Genomic DNA, 27,874 nt, shown 5'->3' with positions numbered 1-27,874 from the left:
TTCAAGGCCAGGCTGGATGAGGCCTTGAGCAATCTGATCTAGTGAGGAGGTGTCCCTGCCCGTGGCAGAGAGGGTTGGGACTAGATGATCTGTAAGTTCCATTCCAACCCCTAAAATTGTATGATACTATGATTCTATGACGGTGCACTCACAGCCCAGAACGCTGACCAAATCCTGGCCACTAGGTCAAAGGAGGTGATTCTTCCCTTCTACTCTGCTCGCATGAGACTCCACCTGGAATACTGCATGCAGTTCTGGTGTCCTCAGCGTAAGAAGGACGTGGAACTGTTGGAGCAAGCCTAAAGGAGGGCCTCAGAGTAGGTCAGAGGATTGGAGTATCTCCCCTATGAGGACAGGCTGAGGAAGTTGGGGCTGTTCAGCCTGGAGAAGAGAAGATTGCATGGAGACCTCACAGCAACTTTTCAGTATCTGAAGGGGGCCTGCTGGAAGCCAGCTGCCACCCCAGATCAACAGCATCCAAGACGTTTCCTTTGCTTTCCTGACATGCTCTTACAGGGACAGGGAAGAATGGCTAAAATCAGAGGCCCGGCACACTCAGTGGCATGTAAATGCTCAGAGAGGCACATGGCAGAAAATGAGAGGATTCAGAAGGTCAGAGACCAACATGACAATGTATGGAGCCATCTGAAGATGGTTATTGGATAAAAAAATCTCATCTTAATAATATGCCTCAGAATTAAAATCAGCAGGGGAATGACAGTCAAGCTCTTCTAGCTCAGTAGCACATGAGATGTGCTGGCTACCCCTGTGAGACTCTGATCCAAACTCTACAAATGTCTCAACATTGTTCCCTTGTGTAAACCACAAGGTGTGAAAAAGCGAGGCTAGCTGTGACTGCCATTTGACTTTTTTGCCATGTTGGCTGCTTGTGGTTTTACTGCATAACCACTATGGGCAAGGACACATGCAGCAGAGACAAGGTCTAAAATAGAGCGATGCAGGAGCTCAACAGAGGACAGTTGCCTCACTGAGACCACCCTCCCCCCAAAGTCCACCCAGCACATGTGCAGCTACATAACCAGAAGGCAGGACTATGATCTGGTATTAATATGCACAACAAATCCGCCAGGACTGACTGAAGAAAGGTGGAAAATTCTAGAGATGGGGTAGGGCAAAAATAATAAATAGAGAGCAGACCAATTTTTCACAGGAAGCTTCCCCCACTGCAGGACTCCTTTTGCAAACTCTCCATACTTCTGCTTATCTTTCCCACTTTCTAAACTATCCCTATCCTGTCGCTTGTTGGGACTTGTTATCTCCTGTTGTTAATAAACACAGCACTTAAAGTGACACTGACCTCATTTGTGCCATCATTTGCCACAGGAGTCACTATAACTAACTCCCTCCCACTCCTAATTCGGAATGGGACAACCCCAAAGGGTTTACTCACACCAGACCACTGGCCATGGGGCCTTGTTTGTCATTATATACATCTCTTTCTTCCTCCCCTCTGTAAAATATACATCTGGGAACTAACAGTCTTCCTAGCAGAGTCTATAAAAGTAAACAGGAAAGAACTTTAAATCACAAAGGAGCAAATTCTTGCTTTTTACAAGCAGAGAAATGTCTGCTAACACTCAGTGTCTGCTGTGTCCACTGTGTGAGAAACAGTTTCACAATATGGCTACAGAATATGCACGCTCCAATTTTTACACTGAAATCCACAGTACAATCTAACTGTAATGAACATTCAACTAGTGGACACCTGGAAACAGCCATGGTGATCGTGTGTGGGCAGAGTGCTGATTTTTGAAAATTGCTGGTACAGCATTAAGCCAAAACCACATTATTGCTTTCAATAGCATAACAGTATAAATCAAAGTAGAATCAAGTTACTAAGAGTCAGAAAAATCTGCCTCTACAATCTTCATTAATAAATACTTACTAGCTACAGATACTTGAGAAATTACTTGAAAACAGGCAACAGGACAGACAAAAAACAGCAACAGAAACTATGAAATAATACTTTTCCTAATTTCAAACACAGTACAAATTCACAGCTGGCTTACCACACAGTGACAGTGTGCGTCAGTCATTACCAACTCCACAATATAATTCTATTGCTTCAGTCATAAACACAACGTGATGCTTTGAGCTACTACATTGCTTACAGTCAGATAACCTATTCCTGAATTTTGGGACAGGAAACAAAGCAGTGACTGTTAAACACTCAGCCATTCCTGCAAGCATGCCAGCACACTCCGACGGGGTGGCTAACACATACCGTGATTTATCTGCTATAGAGTTCCTTCCTCACGCAGGATTTGAAAGTAGTGTACCTCTGTATAGGTTTGTAGCCCTGTGGAGCAGAAGATGGAGAAGTGCGCAGATGCAGACAACATGTGAAGGCAGCCAGAGATAAGCATAAGACAACAGTATCATGAAAATACCAAAAAATGGCTTTAAGTGACAAACAGCTGGGAGATAGAGTACAGCATGTGCTAATAACGAAATGATAAACATTCTGCCTAAGTTCCATGTCTTTCAGTTTAAAAAATGGATTTTCAAAGGAAATGGAATCTTCTTTTATTTTTCAAATAAAAAATAAGGAACTAAACGGTAAGCAAATATAAAGCTTTTTTCAAGCTTGTTTTTCAAATAAAAATAAGGAACTAAACAGTAAGCAAATATAAAGCCTTCGATGTCTGAACATTTTAAGTTTATAGTAGTACTCTGACTGACCACTTGGTGGCAGCTTAACATACGAGTTTATTTCATGCTACTAAAACCAAAACAAGATTTCAGCCTATGCTACTAAATCGCAGAAAAACAGAAGTTCCACTTGATAAACTCTTTAAGACATTTATTTTTCCAAAACCTTATCTAAAATATCTTCTGTATCTAAAATTTATTATGTTCCTATAAGGGGTGTTACCTCACCCTCCTCAAGTTTCTAAGTTCATGGCTAAGCTTTGAAGTAAGACAGATCTAGTAGGTACTGACCAAACACAGTTATGCCCTCAAGATTCTGGGCCAACATTTTAGTATAACAACTTTTTAAAAAGTTGAATTGCGAAGTATAAGTTGTCGATTGTAAAATCATTCTTCAAATAATAAGCCAAACTGAAGCTGTTATTTTTGGATGTTTTTAGACTGATGATCAGACACTACATTGACTTGGATGGACATTAATTGTAAAATACTTAACATTAATATCAGCATTTATACCTCACAAACAGTTTCAGATTTCTCATGGCAAAATTTTCTATGTTGCTACAAAATACTGCAGGAGCAGAAACTGTTATAATCTTTTATCTGTATAATGGAACTGACCTAATCTTCATATGGATTTGAAACACAGTTATTGATATAAGAAAAGGTTAGTGGTTTGTTAGTTTTGATTTAGCACAAGACAGTATTTGAGCCCTTCATACTGTAGGAGCAAGAGGGCAAACTTTTACTTATTCTGGACACTCTAAATATGGTGTAAGTTTTAATGTACAGACAATAGGAAGCAATTAATGATGCCTTCCACCGATGTGTTCTGGGAAAAAAGGTTCCTATGTGTTTTCTACCTTTCATTCTAAACCAAGCTTGGAGTGGGTGGGGGGTGTTTGTCAAACTGAAAAGGAGAGTTTTTTCAGAATTTTTACTACTACCCACTCTTGGAAAAATCATGGTTGTGTGATACTTAGGAAAACTTACTGGAAATTGTAATTCCTAAGTTTGGTACTATAACAGTCTTGGAATACTACTGATTAGTGAAGAGAAGGCATTTTTCTGAATAATCTAGCAAGTCTTCTTGAAGGAATATAACTGAATTATAAGAGCAAAACATAATCATCTCCTGCAATCCCAGGAGATATCTAGTATTTTACTAAAATTAGACATATAATTTATGAAAGAGCATGTTATTTCTCTGAATATCTTTGGCTATTCTTTGCAGTTCTTTCACAGACCACTGGAATATTTTAGAGTGGTCTAGGCAATAGAAGGGTACATGCACAAGACTGAACAGTGATATAAACTCTTACGGATTCTAAGTGATTTCTGTCATGCATTTTGTAAAATAGAAACATGTAGTACAATTACAAGGATTACTTAGTAAGCAGACTGTTTTCTGGTTAAATTAACATATGCTGCACACTTAGAATTAGTAAACAATTAAAACATATAGCCAAACATCTTGAAACAGTTATGAAACAATCATCATTCCCACACCATAATAAAAATTGAGGACCAACAAGGAAGTAAGTTTGTTACAAATGCAGAGGTTGTTATCCACATTTTATGCTTGATCATAATATTACAGAAGTAACAAATAAACGTTTAGACTCAACACCACTTCACAGAAAGTTCTAAAACTGTATTTGGGAAGCTAATGAAAATGAACTAAAATTACATTACAGAAATAACATTCTGAAAAGTGAATTTAGGAACCATAATACAGGTTAAGGTTTATAAGTGATAAGGTTGTCAGTAAGAACATGATTTTACTTTTAGTTAAAAATGTTAACACCTGTCATATGAAGAAAATAAAGACTTTTATACACCATACTCTTATTAAATTTTTTTCAGCTCTACAAAATTCCCTTGTACTACACAGGATCTGAAGAGGGCAGCAAGGCCTATGCATTCACCTAAAATGTAAAGCATGGTTTACAAGCTTGCTCCCTATGAATTTTTTCTGCAAGTAATTTCCAGCCCTTTATCTTATTAGAATTGAATATTAGATACAGATGCTAAAGTAGTGGTAAGCAGTAAAGTCAGCTCAGATAACTATACAAGGTAGAATCCTTACCCTAAACCCTCGATTGAGCCTGTCTTTCATAATGCCGATAAATTCTTTGTAACTCAACTGGTCATCTCTGTCAACATCAAAAATCTTGAACACTGTGTTCACCAAATGTGGTGAAAGCTTCACACCCGTGGCTACATACACAGCACGTTTGAATTCATCTGCATAAGGAAAACATCAGAAAAAAATTCCAGAATCTCATTAATTTAATGCTACTTTGTGAAGAACATTATGAAATACAAGTAACTTTTGAGTTTTCACATTTAAACACTCAAAAAATAAGAAAATATGAAAACTACAATTGAATTTCACAGTTCTGAACCAAGTAGTTCTCAACTGATAAAATTTATTAATACTTGATACTTAATTGGTATCAATTGTTTTACACAGAAGATAACAGTTCATATCCTATAGTATGTGCAAGAACAAAATTAGAAAATCCTATTATAATTAAACCTATGTCAGATATATAGCATTTACTTATTTGACACAAAACAGAATCCAGGAAATAAAGTACAGAGAAAATGTGTTCTCAACTGATAAAATTTATTAATACTTGATACTTAATTGGTATCAATTGTTTTACACAGAAGATAACAGTTCATATCCTATAGTATGTGCAAGAACAAAATTAGAAAATCCTATTATAATTAAACCTATGTCAGATATATAGCATTTACTTATTTGACACAAAACAGAATCCAGGAAATAAAGTACAGAGAAAATGTGTCAGACCCATGAAGATGCTACTCGAGGAGAGCACATAAGTCTAACCACTTCACATATTGTTAACCTTGCACTCCCCAAGCACTGAAACCATTTTATTATGGATTTTAGTCAGCACATACATGCCTAGTTCTTTTAGCACCCACTTACTGATTTGTTAAAAAATCTGTCTAATGCCTCTTCGGACCTTCTGACACTGTTTCCTTCTACAACCATTGTAGAAGGTCAGATTCCAGATGCTAAGTGTGTAAAGAAATGTTTTTGTTTGCTCTAATCTGATCTCTTACTGGTGTCATCAAATGCCTCAACTCCTGTACTATTTGATTTACTGAAGACATTGAAACTACAAACTAGGAACTACAAAACATTTTTTCCTTTTTCGTCAGCAGTTCTATATTGCTACCAACAGATTTTTATAAAAATATACTTACCTTGACCTATGGAACGACTTGCGAAATTATACATTTGCATTGCAATTGCAAAGTCTTCTAGGTTGTTCAAGAATTGGAAAAATGATCTAAATTCATCAAATGTGATACCCTAAAAAACAGAAGAACAACATGCACCATAAGAATTATCAGTAGTAATAACAATGGAATAAACAAACCTTGCAGTTACATATCTCTACTTCATCTGAGAACAGACACTACCCATTGAAAAAAAAAGATTTGTAGTAAAAGTCAATAAAGTAAAGAATTGAAGTCTCTTGAAGAATGCAAAATGTCTTTCGTCTTTGCGACTGCAATGGACAGCAATTCTCACCAGAGCAGTCAAAAATACTGTTCCATTGCTTAAGGCAAATTTTAAGAATTCCAGTACTATTACGATATGACAATCAATACTGAGAAGAAAACGTCGAAGTCTGTATGAATATTGGATTATGTTTACTCCTGCAAACTACTGTTATATAAGAGTGTGTGTGCTCACATAAATACATTAAATGAATTAATAAATACATGTTATGATCTACCTTAATCCTGTACTTTGAGGTTAAATTTTTCACATATCCAGATTTAGACACCTAAGTCTCTTCAGCGGATACTCCAAGTATCAAATATTGCAGGGTTTGCCCAGCTTTTAAAAAAACCTTTTGCATTTTGACCAGATTTCAGAATATCTTCTATGAAAGCTTCTCTGAAAGTGTTGTTGTTAAAAGAGTTTATTTTACCTTCTTTCCTTATGACACTTGTTCTGCTTGTCTCTCATCTTAGCTAAAAATCCAAAGACCTGATCAACTATATCTAAATCAATTTTGAAAGAGAACTTAAACTGAGACTTTGAATTAAGCCAGGACTGCTGCCTGTATCTCCTTCCCCATGGCCTGTCAGCCATTCTGAACATGGGATGGCATTCTCTGTCAAACCCTGATCTCCCTGTTCTCCTTTATCATGCCAGGCTATCTTTCTGTTTGCTTTTATTCTTCTATTCTATTTAAATAGTTGCCTTTGAAAATAAACCTGAAGACAACAGAAAGAGCTGTGATCCTTTCTGATCTAACTAAAATATTGATCCATGTCTCTTCTTAAACATAGACAATCATTATGGTATGGTGGAACACAGAAAGCATACTGAAGTAAGTTTGTGGCAGAGAAGATGGCAGAGGTTGGGTGTAAACTCATATGAGATAATAAGTACTACAGAAAATGTGGAAAGTAACATAATATTGTCTTAATAAAAGACTTAAATAGGCCTCAATGCACTTGAGATGTAAGCCCCTGCTTAAGTGCTCCCACCTAAGCTCTAGTGAAGATTTATAAAATGTTTGGAGAGCTTGACCCCTCTACATCATGGATTACTTTTCTCAACAAGCATATTTGTTCTCTGTTTCATCCTTTGCAATTGGGAAGAAACTCTCATAGACACAATCAGAACCAACTCCTCATTTAAATTTTTATCTTAAAAGCTTAGTTTACTACTACCAATACTGTCTTCTTGTTTCATTGCATTTGACACTAATAGTTTATATGTCCAAGTTCCATTCCTCACACTGTATTCAGACAGAAAACTCTCTGGGAGTTGAATAATTTTGTCATGCATTTGTGAGATACCTAGATCAATTAAACTTCAGTCCTCAGCTAGGACCCTCAGGTACTATGGCAAAATAGCAATGATAGAAAACTGCCACCAAAGTCTTGAGCTGACATTTCCAGGTTCACAAATCCCTAATGTGCAGTAATTGGTCTGTAAAGATTCTGAATGTGGGAAATAACTGTAAGAGGACAGGCTACTGTGAAAATCCTGGCTCTTTCCATGTAACTGCAGGAGATGATCATTCTAGATGGAAAGTAGCCCTTGCATAGAAAAGGGTGAGAACTGCTGGTCTACATACAAGGCTTTTTGCAGCTTCTGTTTCCAGTAATGATGAAAACTGCTGCCATAAGTTGATACTGGAGATGAAACAGGGAGATAAAGGAGCTACGCATACAGTCCATGGCTAAGCTGTCCAATATAAATGAAAAAAATACCTGGCTTCATTTAAAGAGTTCTACAAGTCTTGCTGAAATCACCTACAATTATAAATGTTTATTTCCTCTCAAAGAAAAACAGCAAGAAACACAAAAGAAACAGAAGGGCAGACAAAATGACACTCAAAGAGAGCTGGGCATACAGTGTTCTACTATCTCCTTTCCTAAGACCGTATTTTGATCAGCTGGTCAGGGTAATACTGTTTCATATTTGCCATACATTTTGTACTTTGACATAGGATGTTATCTATGTGTAAATATTCCAGAATCTTCCTACTGAAAAATATTTATTTTGCATGTAATAATGTGCTGGTTTTGCTTGGGGCAGATTTAATTTTCTCTACAGTGGCTAGTACAGGACCATGTTTTGGATTTGTGCTGAACACAGTGATGATAATATAGAGATGCTTTTGTTATTGCTGAGCAGAGCTTACACAGGGCCAATGCCTTTGCTGTTTTGTGCACTGCCATGCTGCTGAGGAGACTGGGGGGGGATGGCAAACTGGGAGGAGACACAGCCGTGACAAGTGACCCAAACTGACCAAAGGTATATTCTATAGCATATGACATCATGCTCAATATAAAAAGTGGAAGGAAGAAGGAGGAAGGGGGGAATATTAGGAGTGATGGTGTTTGTCTTCCCAAGGAACCATTACGTGTGATGGGGTCCTGCTCTCCTGGAGACGGCTAAACACCTCCTGCCCATGGGAAGCAGTGAATTAATTCCTTGCTTTGCTTTCCTTGAATGTGCAGGTTTTGCTTTCCTTATTAAGTCGTCTTGATCTCAACCCACAAGTTTTCTAGTTTTTACACTTCTGACTCTCTCCCTGATCCTGCTGGTGGCAGAGTGATTGAGCTGATGCGTGGTGCTTGCTCAAAGGCTGGGGTTAAACCATGACAAAAAGGAAGCTAACTTTTTTATTTATATGGGCAGATTGTATTTTCCTGCAGCAAAGAAAACTCATATAAATGTACCAATGTTGCTAAAAATGCACTGACTTTCTTCAGGAACTGATAGCTGCAGTAATTCAGGATTCCAGCTTAAACGAATCAGTGCTTGGCATCTAGTTAGTAGGAGGAAAACATCCTGTGAGCAGGCAGCATGCCAGCTGAACATTTTAATGTTACTACCATATGGCAAAATGATCTTCATGTTGCTTAAGGGGCTTCTTCATACAGTGCCATAAAAGAGTAACATCATCAACTCTGAGAGTAACTGTCTATTACTTTACAGACTTGATTATTTTTTCTTCTAAATGGAATCCTCTGGTTAGTATTACTATTGCAGCATATCATTGGAATAAACAAGAGAGAACATTTTATAATTTTTAAATTATAATGATATTACAAGTGTAAAAAAAGTGCAAACATATGAACAATGCCTCCATGGCAGTAAGAGGCAAAGTCCCATTCTCAAAAGCCTGTGGCCAGCATAAGAGATGTCACAGGGATTTACTTTTTCACAGTACTGACAGCACATTTACCAAGCCAGTGATACAAAGCTATGGAAAACAGCAGCATCTTCTTTCACATAAGGGAGGTACAGCATATGACACTGCTCCAGTGCCAGGATATTCCCAGAACACAGCATAAGCAAACCTGTAACTGAGTGACACAGCTTTCTACATGAAGTTGTCCTTAACTGATGGTCCCACCAAAGATCAAGAAGAGAAAACTACTGTGGAATATCTGCTATCAGAACAGTGACATTGGAAGACTTAAGAGATGAACTTCAAAGAATACTTCCCTGTGTTCAAATTATACTTCAAATTTTATATATATATAAAATATATATCAAATTTTACTTCATTAACTTCACCTTTGCCATTCAAGGAATTATTCTGTCTATACCTACAGCTGTCATTATTTTTCAGTTACACAAGTGATACTTATATCATTGTTGCTATACAAGCCCCAAAGGGAGTGGGTTTTTTCAGATTTCCACCTGGGAACCATGCAAAAAGAGCTTTATAGAAGTTCTGTTGCACTATCTTGACTCTGAATATTGAAAGCTGTGCAGACCTTTCAGATTAGTTAGAACTGGGCACCTCAGCAGCTAGGTCAGGATCTCAGAAAGGGTCACTGAGCAGGAACTCTGATTCCAATCTTACAAGGTCATCTTATACCTAACCTGGTGCAAAAGAGACAGTCCTGCTCCCCCTTTCCACTCCCCAGCTGTATTTATTTCTGAGTGGCCCTAACTGCTGTACACCACAGGAAGAATCACACTAACAGACACCTGAACAGAAACTTGTTGATTTTTGGAGTGTGTTTCTATCAGGTCAATTGACCAACCTTACTCTGCAGATTGAAATTATAATGTCATTTCTCCAATAAAGAAAATCACACAAACTGTACAAACTGATTTGTTACTTTTCTTCACAAGCTCTGGCTATCAATGCCATTAAAGTACATAGCTAATGAAAGAGATTTCTAGGACAGATTAATCTCATCACCCTCTGTAAACACAAACAGCAGTATATCCAAAACACCTCTTATTTGAAGGGCTACTTATAACATTACACTATTGAATGACACATTGATACAACTATTGAGGCATAGTTGCCACAACATTTCTCTCAGATACACTTCTGACAACACACTTGTTAAACAAATCAATGACCATCTACCTCATGACATTTCCTGTTTATATTGGCATTTCTGTCTCTCTGGTTATTAAAAACCACATACCCAACAATAACTATGTACAAGTGATCCATTATTAAAAACAACAAGCTAAAGGGTGTCAATACTATTTCTGAAGAGGTGCTATTCCAGTGGCAGTGCAAAAAAGAAGCAAACATAAAAAGGGGTTTTTTAATTCCTCATTGCTAGATGGTTTTTGTTTTTTTAAACTGTATTTTTATGTTTTAGCTAAACTCCAAAGATATCACTAGCTATGTCCTATGGAACATAATTCTATGCCATTTACTCTTCTACTTTTCATTCAGCAAGTAATCTGAAACACAAGACAGACAGCTTATGATCAGAATAAAATCCTGGTGCTGAGTAACTCAGTGACAGAAACTCATTCAGTTCAACAAGTCTGTTTTCATCTTAATGACACTAGGACTGCATGCTGTGGCCCACTCCTAAACAATTACCTTTTCTTCAGGAATACTGCAGCGCATGTTTTCCAGGTAACTTGATGTATTTTCCACATTTGTATACCTCAAAAGAATATGGGCAAAGTCTTCCTCACTGATGGTGTTCATCCCATTAGAGTAGGAAAGGAATTCTATCTCTAGAACCTCAGTTTGTAGGTTATCCATAAATCTAAAACACAAACATAAATATGAAGAAATTGTCATACTTTATATTTACACCATATGTCCTTAAAAGACTTGTAGAATATAAGCCAAAAACATTACACAGACTAGTTCTCTTTTTCAACATTGATGGTAAATTGGGTAAATCCCTTACCTATGTTGACACATTTTCTAGTCAATGCAACAATCTTAACACAACAATGAAGCATGTAAGTACAGATTAAAATTACTTAATACTTACATTTCTAATTTAATCCTAGTTTGTGCTGGCTTCATTTTCTTCTTCAGTGTGTGACTGATCTTTATTTGTATATGCTAAACTGAAATTTCCATCATGGTACTAAATTAATTCTCAGAATTGATTCCCCATGTAGTTACTTGCAGCTTGCAATCAAACCTTATTGGATTTTTAACAAGCCAAGTATGATGAGCTCTTGCAGCCTTTCAATCTGACCTTTCAGCTGATTATTATGACATTTCTATAAACTCTTCCCAACTTAACAACCTATTTAGTATATTCGGGACACCAAAACTGGACAAAATATAGAATCAGCTATCTAAAAAAAGGACACAGAATTTCTTATACTATTTGATGTCCTAGTCATACAACTAAGGGTGAAATTAGCTCTTGTCACAGTACTGCACTTCATTAGGTTTGCATTGTTCCACCTCTCAAGCCTGTCAAGGTCCCTCTGGATGTCCCATCCCTTCCCTCCAGCTGTGACTGCCCCACACAGATTGGTGTCATCAGTGAACTTGCTGAGGGTGCACTCAATCCACTGTCCATGTCACTGACAAAGATGTTGAACAGTGTTGGACCCAGCACTGACCCCTGAGGGACACCACTCATCACTGACCTCCACGTGGACAATGAGCCACTGACCACAACTCTCTGCATGTGACTGTCCAGCCAGTTCTTTATCCACTGAGTGGTCCACACATCAAATCCATGTCTCTCCAATTTAGAGACAAGGATGTCATGTGGGACAGTGTCAAATGCTTTACATAAGTCCAGGTAGATGATATCAGTTGCTCTGCCCCCATCCACAAATTCTGTGGCCCCATCATAGAAGGCCACCAAATTCCTCAGGCATGACTTGCCCCTGGTAAAGCCATGTTGGTTATTGCTAAGCACCTCTTTACTTTCTGTGTGCCCAAAGAAGCTTGTTCTAAAGTGTCTGCGCGGTACCTTCACAAAAATCTTTGCATTTAAATACATCCCTAAGAGCAAAGAGGCACACAGAGGGGTGTTTTTTAAGCACTTACAACAGGGAAAAAATAAAAATAATTCAAAACCAAGAAAAAACTTTTTACCAATAAGGACCGGGTTCAGGTAGAACTTCTCCACCCCAAACTATCTATGCAAAGTGCTAATAAAATTTGCAAATGCAGCAGCATTAGCAGAGGACTTTTTATTGTTGGGCCACTTACTATTTTATTTGGCACTTTGTATATATAACACACACAAAGGGAACATAAACTTTATATATATGCCTGTATATGCTATGTGTATAGTAATAAAGACACATTCGTTAGAACAACCATTTAAATATTTTTTACAAGGAATTAATTAAGTTGAGACTCACCTATAAAAATCTTCAAAGTTCAGTTCAGCTTTTCCTTTCTTGCCAAAAAAGTGTATAAGCAGTGTAGTATCTGACAGCGAACTTGAAATATCATCCATACGCTTAAATATTAGAATAAAAAAAATTAAAAGCCATGATTGGATCAGATACAGACGTATAATCTGAGAATGCTATCATCACAGTAGAGCTTTCTATTAAGAGTTTGTATTTTATGTTCATAGTCTTAAAAGAGATTTTAGTATTAAAATCTATTACATTAATTTTGCCATGCAATTTTCACACAAAATGGCATTAGCTGTTAGTTGCATTTAGTAGAAAATATTTAAAACAACAAAATAATATAATGGAAGCTACAATGAAGGGGGGAAAAGCATGAAAAATAAAACCAGAAACTCATGAAAAAAAAAAATTTCGCCAGTTGAGGCAAACCATAAACATAACTCCCTTTCTACACAATCTCCTTTCCCTTCTACTATGCAACTACAAAGAAATTAAAGGATGTTACTTCATATATATTTTACATTTCAAAATTAAGTATGGGATTGTGTTCCAAAACAATTCACATCAGTCAGGCATAGTATATATGATTCTTTTCTGTAAGTGGCAGACAATTACAGTTTAAATTTTATTCCCCAAATGTATTTAAAACACCAGAATTGTAAGAGATTTTGAAATAATGAAGTAATATTTTGACTCATTCTCTTAAGAATGTTCCTCATCTACCAAGTACATGGTCTCTGCATAGGACAAGAATCTTTGAACATGTATTCATACTTTTTCTATAATAAATAACAAAAAACTTTGCAGGCCAGAATCAGAATAAAAAGTCAACTAATCTTGACCATTTGTAATAGCATGAGTTGTAAACAGAAGACATTTACAAACAGAAGTAACTATCATCTTTCTATAGTGATTGCACAACATTCTACTTTTTTAACTACATATTCATTGCTCTTAACTGTTGTGTATATGCATTGATTTTACTTCTTTTGCAAATAAATTCTTGAGGTACTGAACAGCTAGAAGAATAATTCAGTAATATCAGACTCTTAACGAAGCCACGGTATTCCAACATGGCAATGTCCTTCATGTCATTAACATACATCAGCCAACACCTGAAATTTAAAAAGCAATGCATTTAGTCTCCTTGCTGCACCTGCTTAGGGAGAACCTTCTGTCCAAGCTCTCATTTTTCTTACAAAGGCAGTAGACTCTGCCCTTCCTAGGCAAACTACCACCCATCAGGAAGTGTACCTGCTGACTCTACTGATACAGGACCAAATCAAGTGTACAGTACAGAAAACTAGTAAGCATTTGGGAGATGTAACAGTACTCATTTATCACCATAATGACAGATTATAAACCTATGGGGTCTACTATAAATATAGAAAACTGTTTATACAGCTCCATAAAGATCTGCATGTATAAACCTGCAAGCTGCACTCAAGAGTCCTTTAAGTCTGACTTTATTTCATAACTGAAGAGGCTATAAATTTATAACCAGATGGAGAAATTCTAAGTGAAGAAACCAGGAAGAAATTTTAAACAATATGCAATAGTTCAATATCGTGTACCATGAAAATCCATTTCAGATCTACATTCTCTGAAATATACTATATTAATTGCAAACATACATATTAATTTGTAAAAAATGTAAAAAGCAATATCCATTAAGAGTATTTATGTACCAAGAACAAGGGAAAACATGAGGCAATAACAACACAAATCTTTCCTTCAACATCCAAAAATCTAAAGAAATGAGAAAAACTTTTCTGTTCTTTACTATCATCAGTATAGGATTCTCAAGATTGTATTTCATGTACTCTAACTTCCTCTTTATTTCCATATTCTTCTCCAGGGAGAAAAAAGATTACATAATATATATACAGGTAGAGAGATATTTCATGTCCTTCAATTAAGACAACTCTGCTCTTCAAGTGAGCCACCTAATTCAGAAAAGTAATCACTACTGTCTTTTAATACTGCTATTCTCCACTCCAGGACACAATATACTGAAATGCAGATACCCTGATTTCTTATGTCTTTTAAGCAATTAAATCCCTAAGCACATTCAAACAATTACCCTCAAGCACACTGAAAAGATATCAAATGTTAAATTACAGCCTTTCATCTCGCAAAAACATTTCAAAACCTTAGACTTAGGTTGCATTCACCTATATCTAAAGAACCATTTAAAGAAAAACACAATCTGTAAGTCTTTTCACAATTCCCATTTAGTTGCCCTCACTAAATGAAAAAACCACAAACAAAAACCACCAGAAACTCAACCCAATATGCTTCTTAGCAGAATTGCAGGTGACTGAAAACTATTCCTGTGCTCCTTCTGCATTGATAGCATTAAAAAAATTCTCTCCTGTGGTAAGGATGAAACCAAAAGCCTTAATCATTTAAAGCTATTATCTATTGCTCATAATAAAACAAATTTTGTATTTTAGATCAGTGAAAATTAAATGACACCTGTTTCCATATATACAAATATGAGACTCAATTTTTATCAGATATATTTTGCAGTCATTTAAGGGAGAGTAAAATCCTGCTCATTTCTCTTTATCTTTATACTAACTGTACTACAAATACAGGAAAAGAGACAAACAGAAGACAAGTGCTTCAATCACATTATTGGCTCGCTGCATAATAGCAACATCTTTCCCCCTCAATTTTCTACCCTGAAGAACAGTAAATATATTTTATATTCTGCAAAATTAATTTGATTTTGATTAAAGAGGGTTGACTAAAAGTAGGTAACACTCATGAGTGCTGATCCACTTGTAGCAACATATTCTGATAATGAAGTATGTGTATTATGATTTAATAAAAACTTTCTTACTGCAAATTCTTGATTTTGAAATAGTGGTACTAAATCTGCTAATTTCCAGTTTTGTTTAGTAATTTAATAAACCCAAAACCTGAATTCAGTGATAACTGGCATATTCTAACAGGATGGTGCAGTTGCTAAGTTACCAATAGTAGAAACAGTATTGTACACTGCCCTAGAAAGAAACTAGATGTGATCAATAACTTTTCTCCCTAAAGAGACCTTGTAAGTTGATTCCCACAGCAACAAATGTTATTTACTCTCCTTTTTCAACTGACACATAGCATTCTCAAAAGTATATGAAACAACAGATTCCAGTGTCACCTAGCTTTACGCCACCTTCTTACTACAAATGACTAAAATATTTTTCAGATGTAAGATTACCTGGGAGAGATAAGAACATGGATGAAAGCCAGCTGGCTCAAGCTTAACCCAGCAAGATAAAGATGATTACGGTGAGATGTGGGAAATTCTCAGTGGAGCAAATGCAGAACATGATTTTTCTTTGTAAAATGATTTACAAGTGAGCAGACCAGCTTTTTATATGCTTTATAGAGAATATAAATTGATGCTTAACATAGCTGCAGTTGTATTTCAATTACACCGTTGTTACAGGTATTAGTCAGTGTGTGTAGAGATTACTGAACTTAAGTCCATCTATACTTGGGACTGAATTCATGCCAGCTAACTGTAGATTAAGATGATAGTTCATTCAGAGAAAGGTTCCCCAAGCTTCTTAAAAGGTCAATGAAAAGAGCAGCCTTCTCTATGCCTCCCTTAGATGACTAGATATTCTGGGGTTTAAAATTTGGTGGGATAAATAAGAACTAATAGTTCAGGAGCTCATGAACATAAAAGCAAGGAAAGATAGGCTGGGTATACTGCTTTACTGCAAGATTACTAAGTATGTGTTTTTACTATGGATATTGCTATAAAACTCAATTCTGTAATACTACATTTTGTTTGGTTCAAGGGCAAATGAAGACAAGCTGAGAGATATACAGAAAAGGCCTATTTGATACTTGGGAAATGTAGGTTCTACCTTAAGAGAAAAATCAAATACCTTATTTCGCTTGGCCTATGATAATTAAAACTGAGGGTTATAACTGCATTTATAAACACAACCATGGGTAAGAAGATTAATACTAAAGAAGAAAAATCCCTATGAAAATTAAGGTACAACAGGCTGGAGTAAAAGGGACTATGATTAAATTTAACCTGGAAATTAGAAATAAATCCATCAAAGTCCTCAGGTTATTCAATAGCTTCTGCAGAGGAACAGCAGGGACAAAACATGAATTACTTTTAATATGAACCACACATTGCTTACAAACCAACGAAATACTGCTCAAGCCTGGAGGTCTTTTTCGGTGCCTTGTTCTTTTCTCATGACCCTGCTTAGAACACATGGGACTTTGAGACCAGAGTCAATGGGGAGTTGCTGTATGTCCTTTAATGCCACAACCAGCAGAGCAATCACCCTCACTGTATGAGGCAGAGATGAGCCTAAATGACCTAGTTTTCTGACCCTCCAAAATGCTCAATACAAATAAATGTCTTCCTCAATTTTCTGGAAGCAGATCATGAAACAGTAACTACTGGAATTTAAAGCACTATGGAAATTAATCTGACAGCTCAGTGATATTTCTAGACCTCCATAACAATTGTGCAGTATTAAAAAAGATTATGACTAATGTTTTGGTTAAAACATTCCTGGTTTACTCCAACAATTAAAACAATCTTTGCATGATAATTTTTGTGAAGACAGGCTCAGATAACATACGTAAAAAGCACATCAAGGACAGAGAGATTAAAAGCTTAAAGGGCTGCAACTCTCATTAAATTTGTCATACCACTGGACCAAGTCTAAATGACAAAAGTTTCCTGAATTACTTCTCTGTGAAATACTGTCACTCTTAGTGTTAGAAAATGCTTCTCATAGTGAGGATTGAAGCAGACTTGATCTTCCCACTCTTTCAAAAGGTAACTTTGCTTTTACTTGAAAATTAAAATTTTCAATTATTGCACTGCACGGAACCAAATGTATTTCAGCTGAGAACTTTCAGGTTTAAAAAAAAAATAAAATTAAAAGGAAGAGAAGAAACAAAGTGCATAAAATAGGAAAATAATCAGAACAGAAATAAATAAAATAGCAGTCTGTTTATGGACCAGAGACAGAGGTTGTCTTATACCTCCGCAAGGTCTGAAAAGAGTGCTTGGCTTGTACTACGTCTCAAAGTATCCCAGTAGCTTCTGGGGACAAGGTCCTCTCCTTCTGTTTTAAGAACCTGCAGTTTCAAGAGGCACAATTGTTTGAAAAACAAAGAACAATAGAACAACCACTTACAAACTTTAAAATCTTCTGCAATCATGGCTTGGTTCTCTTGCTTCTAAACTGAGAAATTTCAACCCGGTTACGTTACACTTCATAAATTAAAGGAACACTGGTCTAGGACACCTATTTGCTTACTACTCTTAACTTGGCTGTTCCAAAAGTATCAGCAGACTATTGGAGAAAGCATAAAGTGAAAATATTTATTAAAAGTATACATGAAAACACCCACTGAAATTCAGTATTTTGCCACTGTTTTTCTAAAAAATCTGTTTTTAAAAACCCCATTAATTTACATACTTATGAAATTCATTTTGTAACTGGTCAATATATAAACATCACCATACAACTAGTTATATAAAATTAATTTCACCCAATAACCAGGATGACCTCTTTGCACCAATAAAGAAAGGCAAAAGCAAAGCCTAATAAGTTCAACTGTAGCATACTTGCTGGGAATACACTATGCACATCTGCTGATCAAATTTACCTTGTAATGTGAATGACAACACCTCATTCTGTCATGCATATAATTATCTATTTTAAGTATTCACTGAATTTGTTCCATTACTGGAGATTTACTTTAGCCAATGGGATTAGTATTTCTGGGCATGCACATTTTATTTTCCTTCCATGCATCTCATGATAATTCTCATGTTCTGGTTGGCATTCAGCCAGTGAAAGTGCTCATGCGACACATGCTGGAGTAGTCTTAGACACAAATGCAGCAAGCACCAGAATATGACTTGAAAGAATTAACCTATGCAAATGAAAATACAAAAATACTTAACCCATTTAAAACACCACTGTATGCTTTCTATGGCTTATAGACCTCAATGCTTTTCAAAAAATAGAAATGTTTTGTAAGATGAAGTGAGAAGGGTCCAGCACAGCATGTTGGACTATCCTGGACATTTTAAGGTTGCACCTCCTTGGTCCTGAGTTATCTTCAACTCCTCAGGACATCAAGGATAACTGAAAAGGCTTGCTACACTTTTTGTTTAAATAGGAGAAACAGAAACCCAAAATACCATTTTTTTGGGGGTGGGGGGATTTTTGCATACTGTGAATTCCTATACATCCGAGTTTCTTTTGTGTGGAGATCTCAATTCAGACAGTAAAAGGGCAGAAAAGAATGGTGCACACTCAGCATCATCTTCATAAAACGTCTGGACATGGATGGAGTCTACAAGGAGATCTTTTTACTAAAGCTTAAAAATTGTTCTATGAGTAGAATAGCTAATTAATTTGGGTTCAGAACCTGCACCTTTTCATTCAACAGACTTCCTTCCTGCATATAGTCCAAATTATATGTGCCAACTTGACAGGAAATAAACCTGTGCATTCCTGTAAATTATATGAAGCAGACTTTTAAATTGGAATTTCACTAGTCATCTGATTCTTCTAGGTTCCATCCCCTCTCTTTGAATATCACAATAATCATACCAAAACAAGCTTAGTTCTTCTACATAAACATCAAATCAATCTTTTTTCAAAAATGGTTTTACTTCTGCTGTGATACAAAAATTAGTCATGTCATAATGAAGACATTAAATACCCCAGAAGATCTCTTTCCCACCCCTCAAAATATGACTGAAAAGGAGTTTATTGTCACATACATAATACAATGACTATTTGCAATAAAATCCTATTCTAGCTGGCGCTGAAAGTTCTTTAGAATTTTTTTTGCAAATGAAGCATGAAAATAGAAAAGCTCTCCTCAGGTTTCTTTTTTGGGGAGAACAGAGAGGTGAAGGATTGACTAATTACTACTTCACATTATACACAAGGCAACAAGTCAGCTGAATCAAATGACTCATGCAGGATGACTTAATTTACATGCATCAATTAAAAACAAGTCTATAATTTATTAAAATATGTTTCACCCTTTCCCTTAAAAATACTGTTTCCTCTATTTTACATAAATAAGGAGAGCAACCTTTCCTCCTGGTAAGCTTGCCTGTTCAGAATGCATGCAACAAGCATGCACCATCTTCTATGCAAGTAAAATCCCTCACATTTTACTGATTAGCAGAAGCAATTAACTTCATGAAAAAAATAAGTATAGCAAATTTTCTTGTAGTATATTACTTCATCTCACTGGTGAAGACTGTGTCAATTGAAAAGAATTAGAATACATACACTGTTAGTAGAAGTATGATATCCATAAAGTTGAAGACGCTGACATACAGGAAAAAATGGGCCAAGCCAAGAATCACATGTCAGAATGAAGATAAAAGAAGGGGGGAAAAAAAGAACAGAATAGGTTAAGAGAAGCAAACCTTTATTTTATGTATTATTAGTCTTTTTGTTTGTTTTCAAAATGACAGTGAAAGAAAAAAGTGGTTTATTTTTAATCTCATTCTTCAAAATTTCAGAAGGGAACTACAGATTCACAGAGATTACACTCAGGAGAAATGTGCCATTTTGCAATCTAAGTTTTTCAAAAGCTCTTCCTTTGGCTTTAAGTTTACTCTGTTACAAAAAAGCAGTGTGTGAGAGATTCAATAATTGACCTACAGTTTGGAAAAGCTGAGAAGGACAGGTCTCTCTGGGTGGGAAGACAAGATTCTTTTTTATGCTAGGGGAAAGTATAAAAGGTATTAATTCTTGAAATTCCAATTTCCTATGGTTCCTATGTTTATGTTCCTGTGGACAAAGAACTAAAATAAAGTATCTATGCTCATAAAAGGATAACAGACACTCCATGTATATGTCAAAATGTTTCTTATAATAAGCAGTTTGTTCCATAAATATGCAATTACAATTTTCTGCTGTGGGCTTAACAGAGATTTGTCCCCAATTTTTACTTTGCCAACAGTAAAGTAAATACCTGCTAGTGCTGCCATGCTTCAGACAAACCACCAGACTCATTTAGTTCTGACTTACCTTTCTTATCCCCATAAGAAATGCAAATTTGACATTATGGGAGTATCCAATATTCCCTGTAAATCTATTCAGATTAATATATACAGCTATTTTGTGTTGGTCATAAGCATTATTTAATAAGAAGACTAAATTTTAATATAAAATCTAAGTTCACTTGCAACATTTCATCATCTATTTTAAAATTACTATTTTAATACCAAGCATGATGTTCAGAATGTCTACGCAAACAGCTTCAGTTAGTTATGAAAGCAAGAGTACAGCTTGGTCTTGCCACTAAGATCTCTCACTTACAGACAGGAACACTGGGTCATTACTATTCACTTTTCTCTAGATTTACAGAGTCCAAATGCAATCAATGTCATAATATGTACTACAGTATTTAAACACTTTTTTTCCTTCATATTGACCACTTTTTCTGTAACTGCAGTTTAGGCTAAATATTGCTTTTTTTTCTACATGTAAAGTTATGCATATTCTTTTAACAACATGAATTTACTGTGTGAAATATATACTCCCACAATTTTGTCCCATATCAAAGAAAGCAAACCAACTACCAGATTTACTTACCAGCATTGCACGTTTTTCTTCATCTCCTCTTCTTTCTCTCTTCTCATTTTTTTTCCTGAAGATTTCTTGGAGCTAAAAACCAAACATTTTGAATATATTTAGTATTCAGGCTATTTCATATGCATAAGAACCACTCATCATGAGGAACATTACAAACAGTATTAAAATGTAGCTCTTTACTATAATAGCAGTGTTTCTATGATGCTTTATTGTTTATACTTCTGCCTTCATATTCTGTGATTTCAACCATCACACAGAAATGAAAAAGGAATTTTTATTTTATTCCAGGAAGTAAGTTTAATAATGCTACTTGGGAGCACAATACTAAGAACATCCTATTTAGCTTTACGTTTTAGCCAAACTGGGCCATTTAAAAAGAAGGAGTTCTAGCCTTTTTTTCACCACCTCAAGGCATATCCTTTCTTGTTGGGTACTAATTAGTACCTGTGTGGCTATGTAGTCAGCTGGATCAATCTTTTTTTCATATTGTTAGTTTCCAAACAGATCAGGTCTTACTCCTGCTGGCCCAAGACAGGGGTAGAAATATCTGCTGGGGGTGAAACATTCCCCTTCAGCAGCAACAAACTACTGCTCAAGAGTAATTTATTAAGTACCCTTTCTTTTTTAAAGTCAGTTCAAAGAATACATTCAGGTCTTGTAAAATACCCCTTTCACAACTATCTCAACATTAGGAGCTTTAAACATGACTTCTGAGAAAACCTCAAATACAAGATTTCAAACGTACAGATCCTTGAGCATAAAAGTCTTCAGAGTAAGAACTGGTTTGTACTTATCTTTATTTGTAAGCATCTGTTTTATTTAAGTATTTTTGTTTATAGTAATACCTATTAAGATTCCCAAACCATAAGAAAAAAGACATCACAGTGTTTACTCTTCAGAGCAAGAGTGAACAGTATTAATGATGATACCATCTAGATGTCAGTCAGTGAACTTCAGTTTTAGAAAAACTGCATGCAAAATTATTGTACTGTCACTTGCAACATTTGTTATCCTCTAAGTGGGCTGGAAAAAGAACAAACCCTGTTGCTGACAAATTTGTTGTGTCTACAATATGGTATTTTGAGAGCCAAACACCATGGCATATAGACACAATCATGTCAGTCCTTCCAAAGACAGATTTTATCTCCCAGAAGTCGGATAAACCTGATCCTGTCACAGCAAGCACACAGAGCTCCCCAGAGATCAGAATGTGAAAGGCAAATATAGACCAGAATATTTTGTGTGTCACTGTACCTATTTTGGTGTATGAGATCAATTTACAGACCTTAGTATGCTTTTTTCTTATTTTTTTTTTTTTCAAACCTACACAGATTACTGTAATTTATGCTGACAAGGAGAATCAAGATAGGACATTTCACTGGATGGCCTAGAGTATTACACAGTTCACAACCCAGAACTATGGAAAGAAGAAAGTTAAACGAAGACAGAAAAAGTAGAAAGAAAATCCCTTGTGAAAAGTGAAGTGACAAGCCATCAAGCAGGAGAGAAGAGGGGCAGTAACTGAAAAACCCTGAGTTCAGTAAAAAGCAATGCATCCTTGGATGTATTTCCCCTGCACCGAGGCAAAGGGAGTAGGATTCTGTTGCATGCATCTTTAAAGGACTGGCTAAACTTCTGGAAATGGATCTTTTGTTCATAAAGGGTGCTATAGAATACCAGTGAGTAAAAAAGTCAATGCAGAAAGGATCTAGGAGTACTTTCATAGGAACATTGTTTGAAACAGGATAAGAAGACTGACTGCTGAAAGCAGCAAAAAGATCTCCTGTAACAAGGGAACACAATCCCTCTGTTCCCTGACCTCACCCCTATGACATAAGTAAAGAGCAAAGCACACACACCGTGGAATTATTTTACAAAAACACTAAAGCCGTTATCAGAAAAATTAAGTATTTTTCATACCCTTCCCCTCAAGAATCACACAGTATGTGACCCTTACACAAAGCTCTTCAAACTCTATTTATTTACAAAACCGAACAGCTTTAACTATACTTCCAATTTTATGACAGCTGCCTGTAATCAGTGGATAAATACTTTGCAAATGCTGGATATAATTCAAATGGCAACTTTTGAACAGTCTCCAGGCACACAGGATATGATGCATCATACTTACTCAACATGAATAGCAAGGTGAGTACAGATGCCAAATCCATGTTCTGGAGCCAGCTCTATCACAGAGGCAGCATCACTGAATCAACTTCTATTTTCACAGTTACTTTTATTTACACAAACATTATCTGTGTCCCTACCTATTTTTTCTCTTATCCTCTTCAGTTCTAACACACTGATTTGTAGGTTTTGACTTAATTTTTGAAGTGTCACTGACACCCTTATGAAGCAGAGTTACGCTCAGGTTTAATCTGTACAAATTTGTTAAGCAGAGTTATAGGTGGAGGACACTATATGCTATGTTTGAAAATTCTTATTTCTTTCACCTATCCACCAAGTCTGCTAATAGAAAAAGAGGAGGAAATTTTTGCCACGGACCATCACAGAGAACAAATACATAGCAGAATATGAAGGATGACTATAAAACCCTAGTTAGAAAGATGCAATATCCATAATTAAATGTTGTCCTTGCTTCCCACCTTGTGTGTTTATTTTATTTCACTTTTAGCATCAGTTTCTGAAACACTTTTCCTTTCATTTAGATGTTGCAATGGAAGCCCTTTTCTCAAAAACAAACAAAAAAAAGTTGCCAGCCTATTCTCTTTTTTTCCCCCTTCTTCCTCTATTTTTATTTTTGCCAATTAATCCAGTGTTTGCTGGTTTGTTCCTTCAACTGAAGGAGATGGTTACCAGGAATTATCACACACAAGGACACGTACATTTAGTACCACAACACAAAGAAACATGCCACAATTTGCAAGTGGTGTCACCTTCCAAAATAAATGACACTTGATCTGCTTGAGCTATGTCACCAGAAAACAAGCCCCCAGACCTCAGATCTCACTTCCCTGAAAAGGAGAACTGGGGGTGGTTCAGTGTGCTGAGGACAGTTTCTTTCACATTTCTGTTTTCTCTAGGTTAGCACAGCTTATCTGAATCTATTATGAAACTGCACACATGAAATTAGGGTGTCTGTTTTAAATAAATTGAGGTCTGATACTTAAGCACATTCCATGGGTCTGTTTTGTTTTTTATATTTCTGTTCCATCTTTTTTTCAGTAAGGCAGTGGGCTTTTTCTCAGGTGTATTTACTGTATTTATAAGCTCAACTACACAAAACTGTATGAAGATAAAATTTATGTCTTCTGCGACTATCTTTTTCACAAACATCTGATTCAATTCTTATAAATATTTTATTCATCATCTGTACTTGTTCAGTAGAAAATAAATCTGCAGAAGACTCTCTATACCACTAACCACAAATTTTTAAATGTTAATTTCTACAGAAATGTCAGAACTTATGTTTGCCATAACTGAGTGCTTCAGTGTAATCCCAGGTAACTGCTGCATATGGACATGACCAATTCAGAAATCTCTGCTTTATGATGCAGTTTGTTCATGTAAAGCCATGTAGCCACTGTGAAATCAGAAGCCCTAACCTTGAGAGGGCAATCTCCTGCATTTCCTTTCTTTGTGAAATTATTAACAACTGACATTCATTTAGAATGGCATTAATTATTCCTCCCATTTCTTTTAAAATCAGAAAATAAATGAAATGAATATAAATTTGAAATAGCCCTCCTGTTAGTGCAGACATCATTCCCCTAAACTTGGTGGACCCTACCATCTGAAGGCTTATGAAGTATTCAAATTTTAAGATGCAATTATCAGATTTATCATGATCAAAATGAAAATGCAGCTGACGATTTAAGATTTTTGAAGATTTTCTCTCCAGTGCTAAATTCCACTTCATTTACAAATCTCAATGACATGTGAAATGAGCTTACTTTTCTTTCAAAGTCTGGGCTTTTTCGAACTGTTTAAATTTCTAACCAGAAGAAAAAGAAGCTCTCTGCTTAAATAATTAAGAAGAAGAACTTACAGAACTGCTTTTTCCAAGTCAGAAACAGAGTACAGCTCTAGTTTAAAAACACTGTAATTCAAATTCACAACGTAACAAAACCTTAGATGCAACAAAAGTACAGCCAAGTTCTAGATGTCCTGCCAACTGTTCTATAGCACGTGGAAATTATTCAGCTCAAAATCGGTTCTTCTATCAGAAATCTTCTCTTTTTCGAAAAAAAAATAAATCACTGAACCCCAGCTTAGCAAATTGCTTCAGTATATGGATTTCAGGAGCTGAGCTAGATATAAGTACAGTATGTTTTATTTAATTACAAATCTTGTCCAAAACAGATGATAGTTCCACATAACAGTCAATATTTTCAGGTCACTTGCAATTATCAGCAGAATGAATGGCAAAGTGAAGTGATCTCTTAGGAAAAGATTCTTTTCCTAGTCCCCTCAGTGATAAAGCAATTAAATAACTCTGCTGACCATTGATACAGCTGTATTACCCTAACAGCCTAACTACCTGTGAATACAGGAGCAAGTAAAAAGACTCAGAATAAAATCTGGAATTAAGCTTCAAAAAATCATTATATACAACATGCCCATGCACTGTGAGAAGGAGCTACTCTTTTCAATTGACATTATAGTAACTATTTATATTAAATAAGGCAAATATCAGTGAAGAATAGCTTGTATTCTCATGACAACTGACATCATCACATCAGTGTCACGATTACATCAAAACCAGAAAATATACTTACCACTAAGAACTCCTTTTTGTCCACCATCTCATTGCCATCAGTATCAAACATGTTGAAAGCAATTCTAAAACCTGCATGTGGCTCTGCCAAAAAAACCCAAACCACTCAGTTATTTTTCTGCTTAAAGAGAAATCAATTCTAAAACTCTAAAAAAATTTTTCCTGCCTCTTTGCAAAAGCCAAACCTTCAACTAATTTAAGTCAGTATATTTATGTACATAGTAAATGCTAATCATAGCATCTGTACAACAGAATTACCTGTGTTATGCAAACAGAACACATGCTCACAAATTCATAGATTAGGGGAAACAGACATCAAAAATAGAACATGAAATATCCAAGAATAATATCTCACTGTAATGGGTGGTTAGGTTGTTAAGAGTGTTGGTTCATCGGTGAAGTGCATTTATGTTACAAAACACAGATTTGTAGAAAATAAATTTTCTGTGTTCTAAAAGACATTTCAAAATATTTGGGAAAAAAAAGGTACAGGATGCAACTTCTGGTCAAAATAAACACTGTGCTGAAAGATGCACAGCATTTTATTGTTTCCATGATTAGAGCCATTGAAACTTGAGATCAGGTTAGAATTTTAAATTATTTCTGAAACATAGGGAGTTTGATGGCAACTGTAAGTGAAGCCTTTAGGCAACATTTTGGTGATAGTCAGTAATTTGCAAGATGAATGAATTATGGCCAAAAGTTAATCCAGGTAACAAAGAAATAATGGAAGAATATCCAGCCATCCAGCAGTTGGAGAACTAAGGGTCTACGGTCAAGTTCTTGCTCTGACTCATAAGAGGAATCCAGACCATGTCTAAAAAACCCCAATTAATCGTTTCCAACAGAAACAACTTAATTACATATAAATAAATAAAAGACAAATAAAACTCTTTGCTTCTTCCCCCAAAAACACCTCTTAAAAATATGAAAACAAGTCTGTATCAAGCTTAGTTTAACTCTAAGCTATTCTACTTCAGTTTTATGGGTGGTAATGAATGATTATTTAATTTTGTTACTGTTTGCTAACATAAATATTTTCTATTTTATCTCATTGATGCTACCCATTAGGCACTAATAGGTGAAACAAACCAGTAATCATGTGCATCTTTCTCTTCTCCCTATATTCAGTGTCCCTTATGAACATCAGCAAATATAGCTAGAAATTTTGTAGGAATTTCAAACAAGAAAATAAATCTAAGGTTTTAATTGGGATTTAGCTGAAGTGTATGGCTCAGCTTCCTCAACAGTCAGTAAAAGATATTCTAGATGATAAAGCATTTAAATAAAACATAACAGATGATTTCAGTAGGACAAGAGAGGTTCAAATGGACGTAGAGATGTACAGTGTAGTTTTTTCTGTATTTTGCTATGCAGGGGTGGGGAAGAGTACGGTAATGTACAACACATTCAAATTTTAGAAATTTGTAAGGAATCTTTTAGGTATTTTTCTCCAAAAATACTTACTTGTTAAAATACATAAGAGGAATAAATATTCTGTGTATGATATCACACCTGAAGACAAAAAAAAAAAAGTTATGACATATTAAGTTTCACCTTCTCTTCACATCATAAACTTGAAAACATTAAACCTATGCCTAAGGAGATTTTTTGTACATGTGCATATGCATAATCATACTTGTGTGCAGGTGACTGTATTCAACCTGGTCAGTGAGTTATTTGTCTAAAATATTGATCTATGATGTG

General features: G+C 35.7%; 1 protein-coding gene across 1 annotated transcript in view; it reads right to left on the bottom strand.

Annotated features, from left to right (window-relative positions):
- MICU3 (mitochondrial calcium uptake family, member 3) overlaps positions 1–27,874 on the bottom strand; it is a gene marked incomplete at its 5' end in the record, with an annotated part of 37,413 nt that overhangs the window by 5,374 nt on the left and 4,165 nt on the right. Inside the window, 10 exons of the mRNA XM_009070620.1 lie at positions 2,246–2,320; positions 4,763–4,920; positions 5,917–6,025; positions 11,055–11,226; positions 12,806–12,906; positions 17,834–17,929; positions 20,116–20,154; positions 21,430–21,501; positions 26,169–26,251; positions 27,635–27,682. Of these exons, the coding sequence (XP_009068868.1) occupies positions 2,252–2,320; positions 4,763–4,920; positions 5,917–6,025; positions 11,055–11,226; positions 12,806–12,906; positions 17,834–17,929; positions 20,116–20,154; positions 21,430–21,501; positions 26,169–26,251; positions 27,635–27,682 (947 nt within the window). The remainder of the gene's footprint in view (positions 1–2,245; positions 2,321–4,762; positions 4,921–5,916; positions 6,026–11,054; positions 11,227–12,805; positions 12,907–17,833; positions 17,930–20,115; positions 20,155–21,429; positions 21,502–26,168; positions 26,252–27,634; positions 27,683–27,874) is intronic.

The sequence above is a fragment of the Acanthisitta chloris genome, unplaced genomic scaffold, assembly GCF_000695815.1.
Source record: "Acanthisitta chloris isolate BGI_N310 unplaced genomic scaffold, ASM69581v1 scaffold21432, whole genome shotgun sequence".
Lineage (NCBI taxonomy): Eukaryota > Metazoa > Chordata > Aves > Passeriformes > Acanthisittidae > Acanthisitta > Acanthisitta chloris.
The sequence above is the reverse complement of the archived record's forward strand: the minus strand, read 5'-3'. Positions and strand labels throughout refer to the sequence as shown.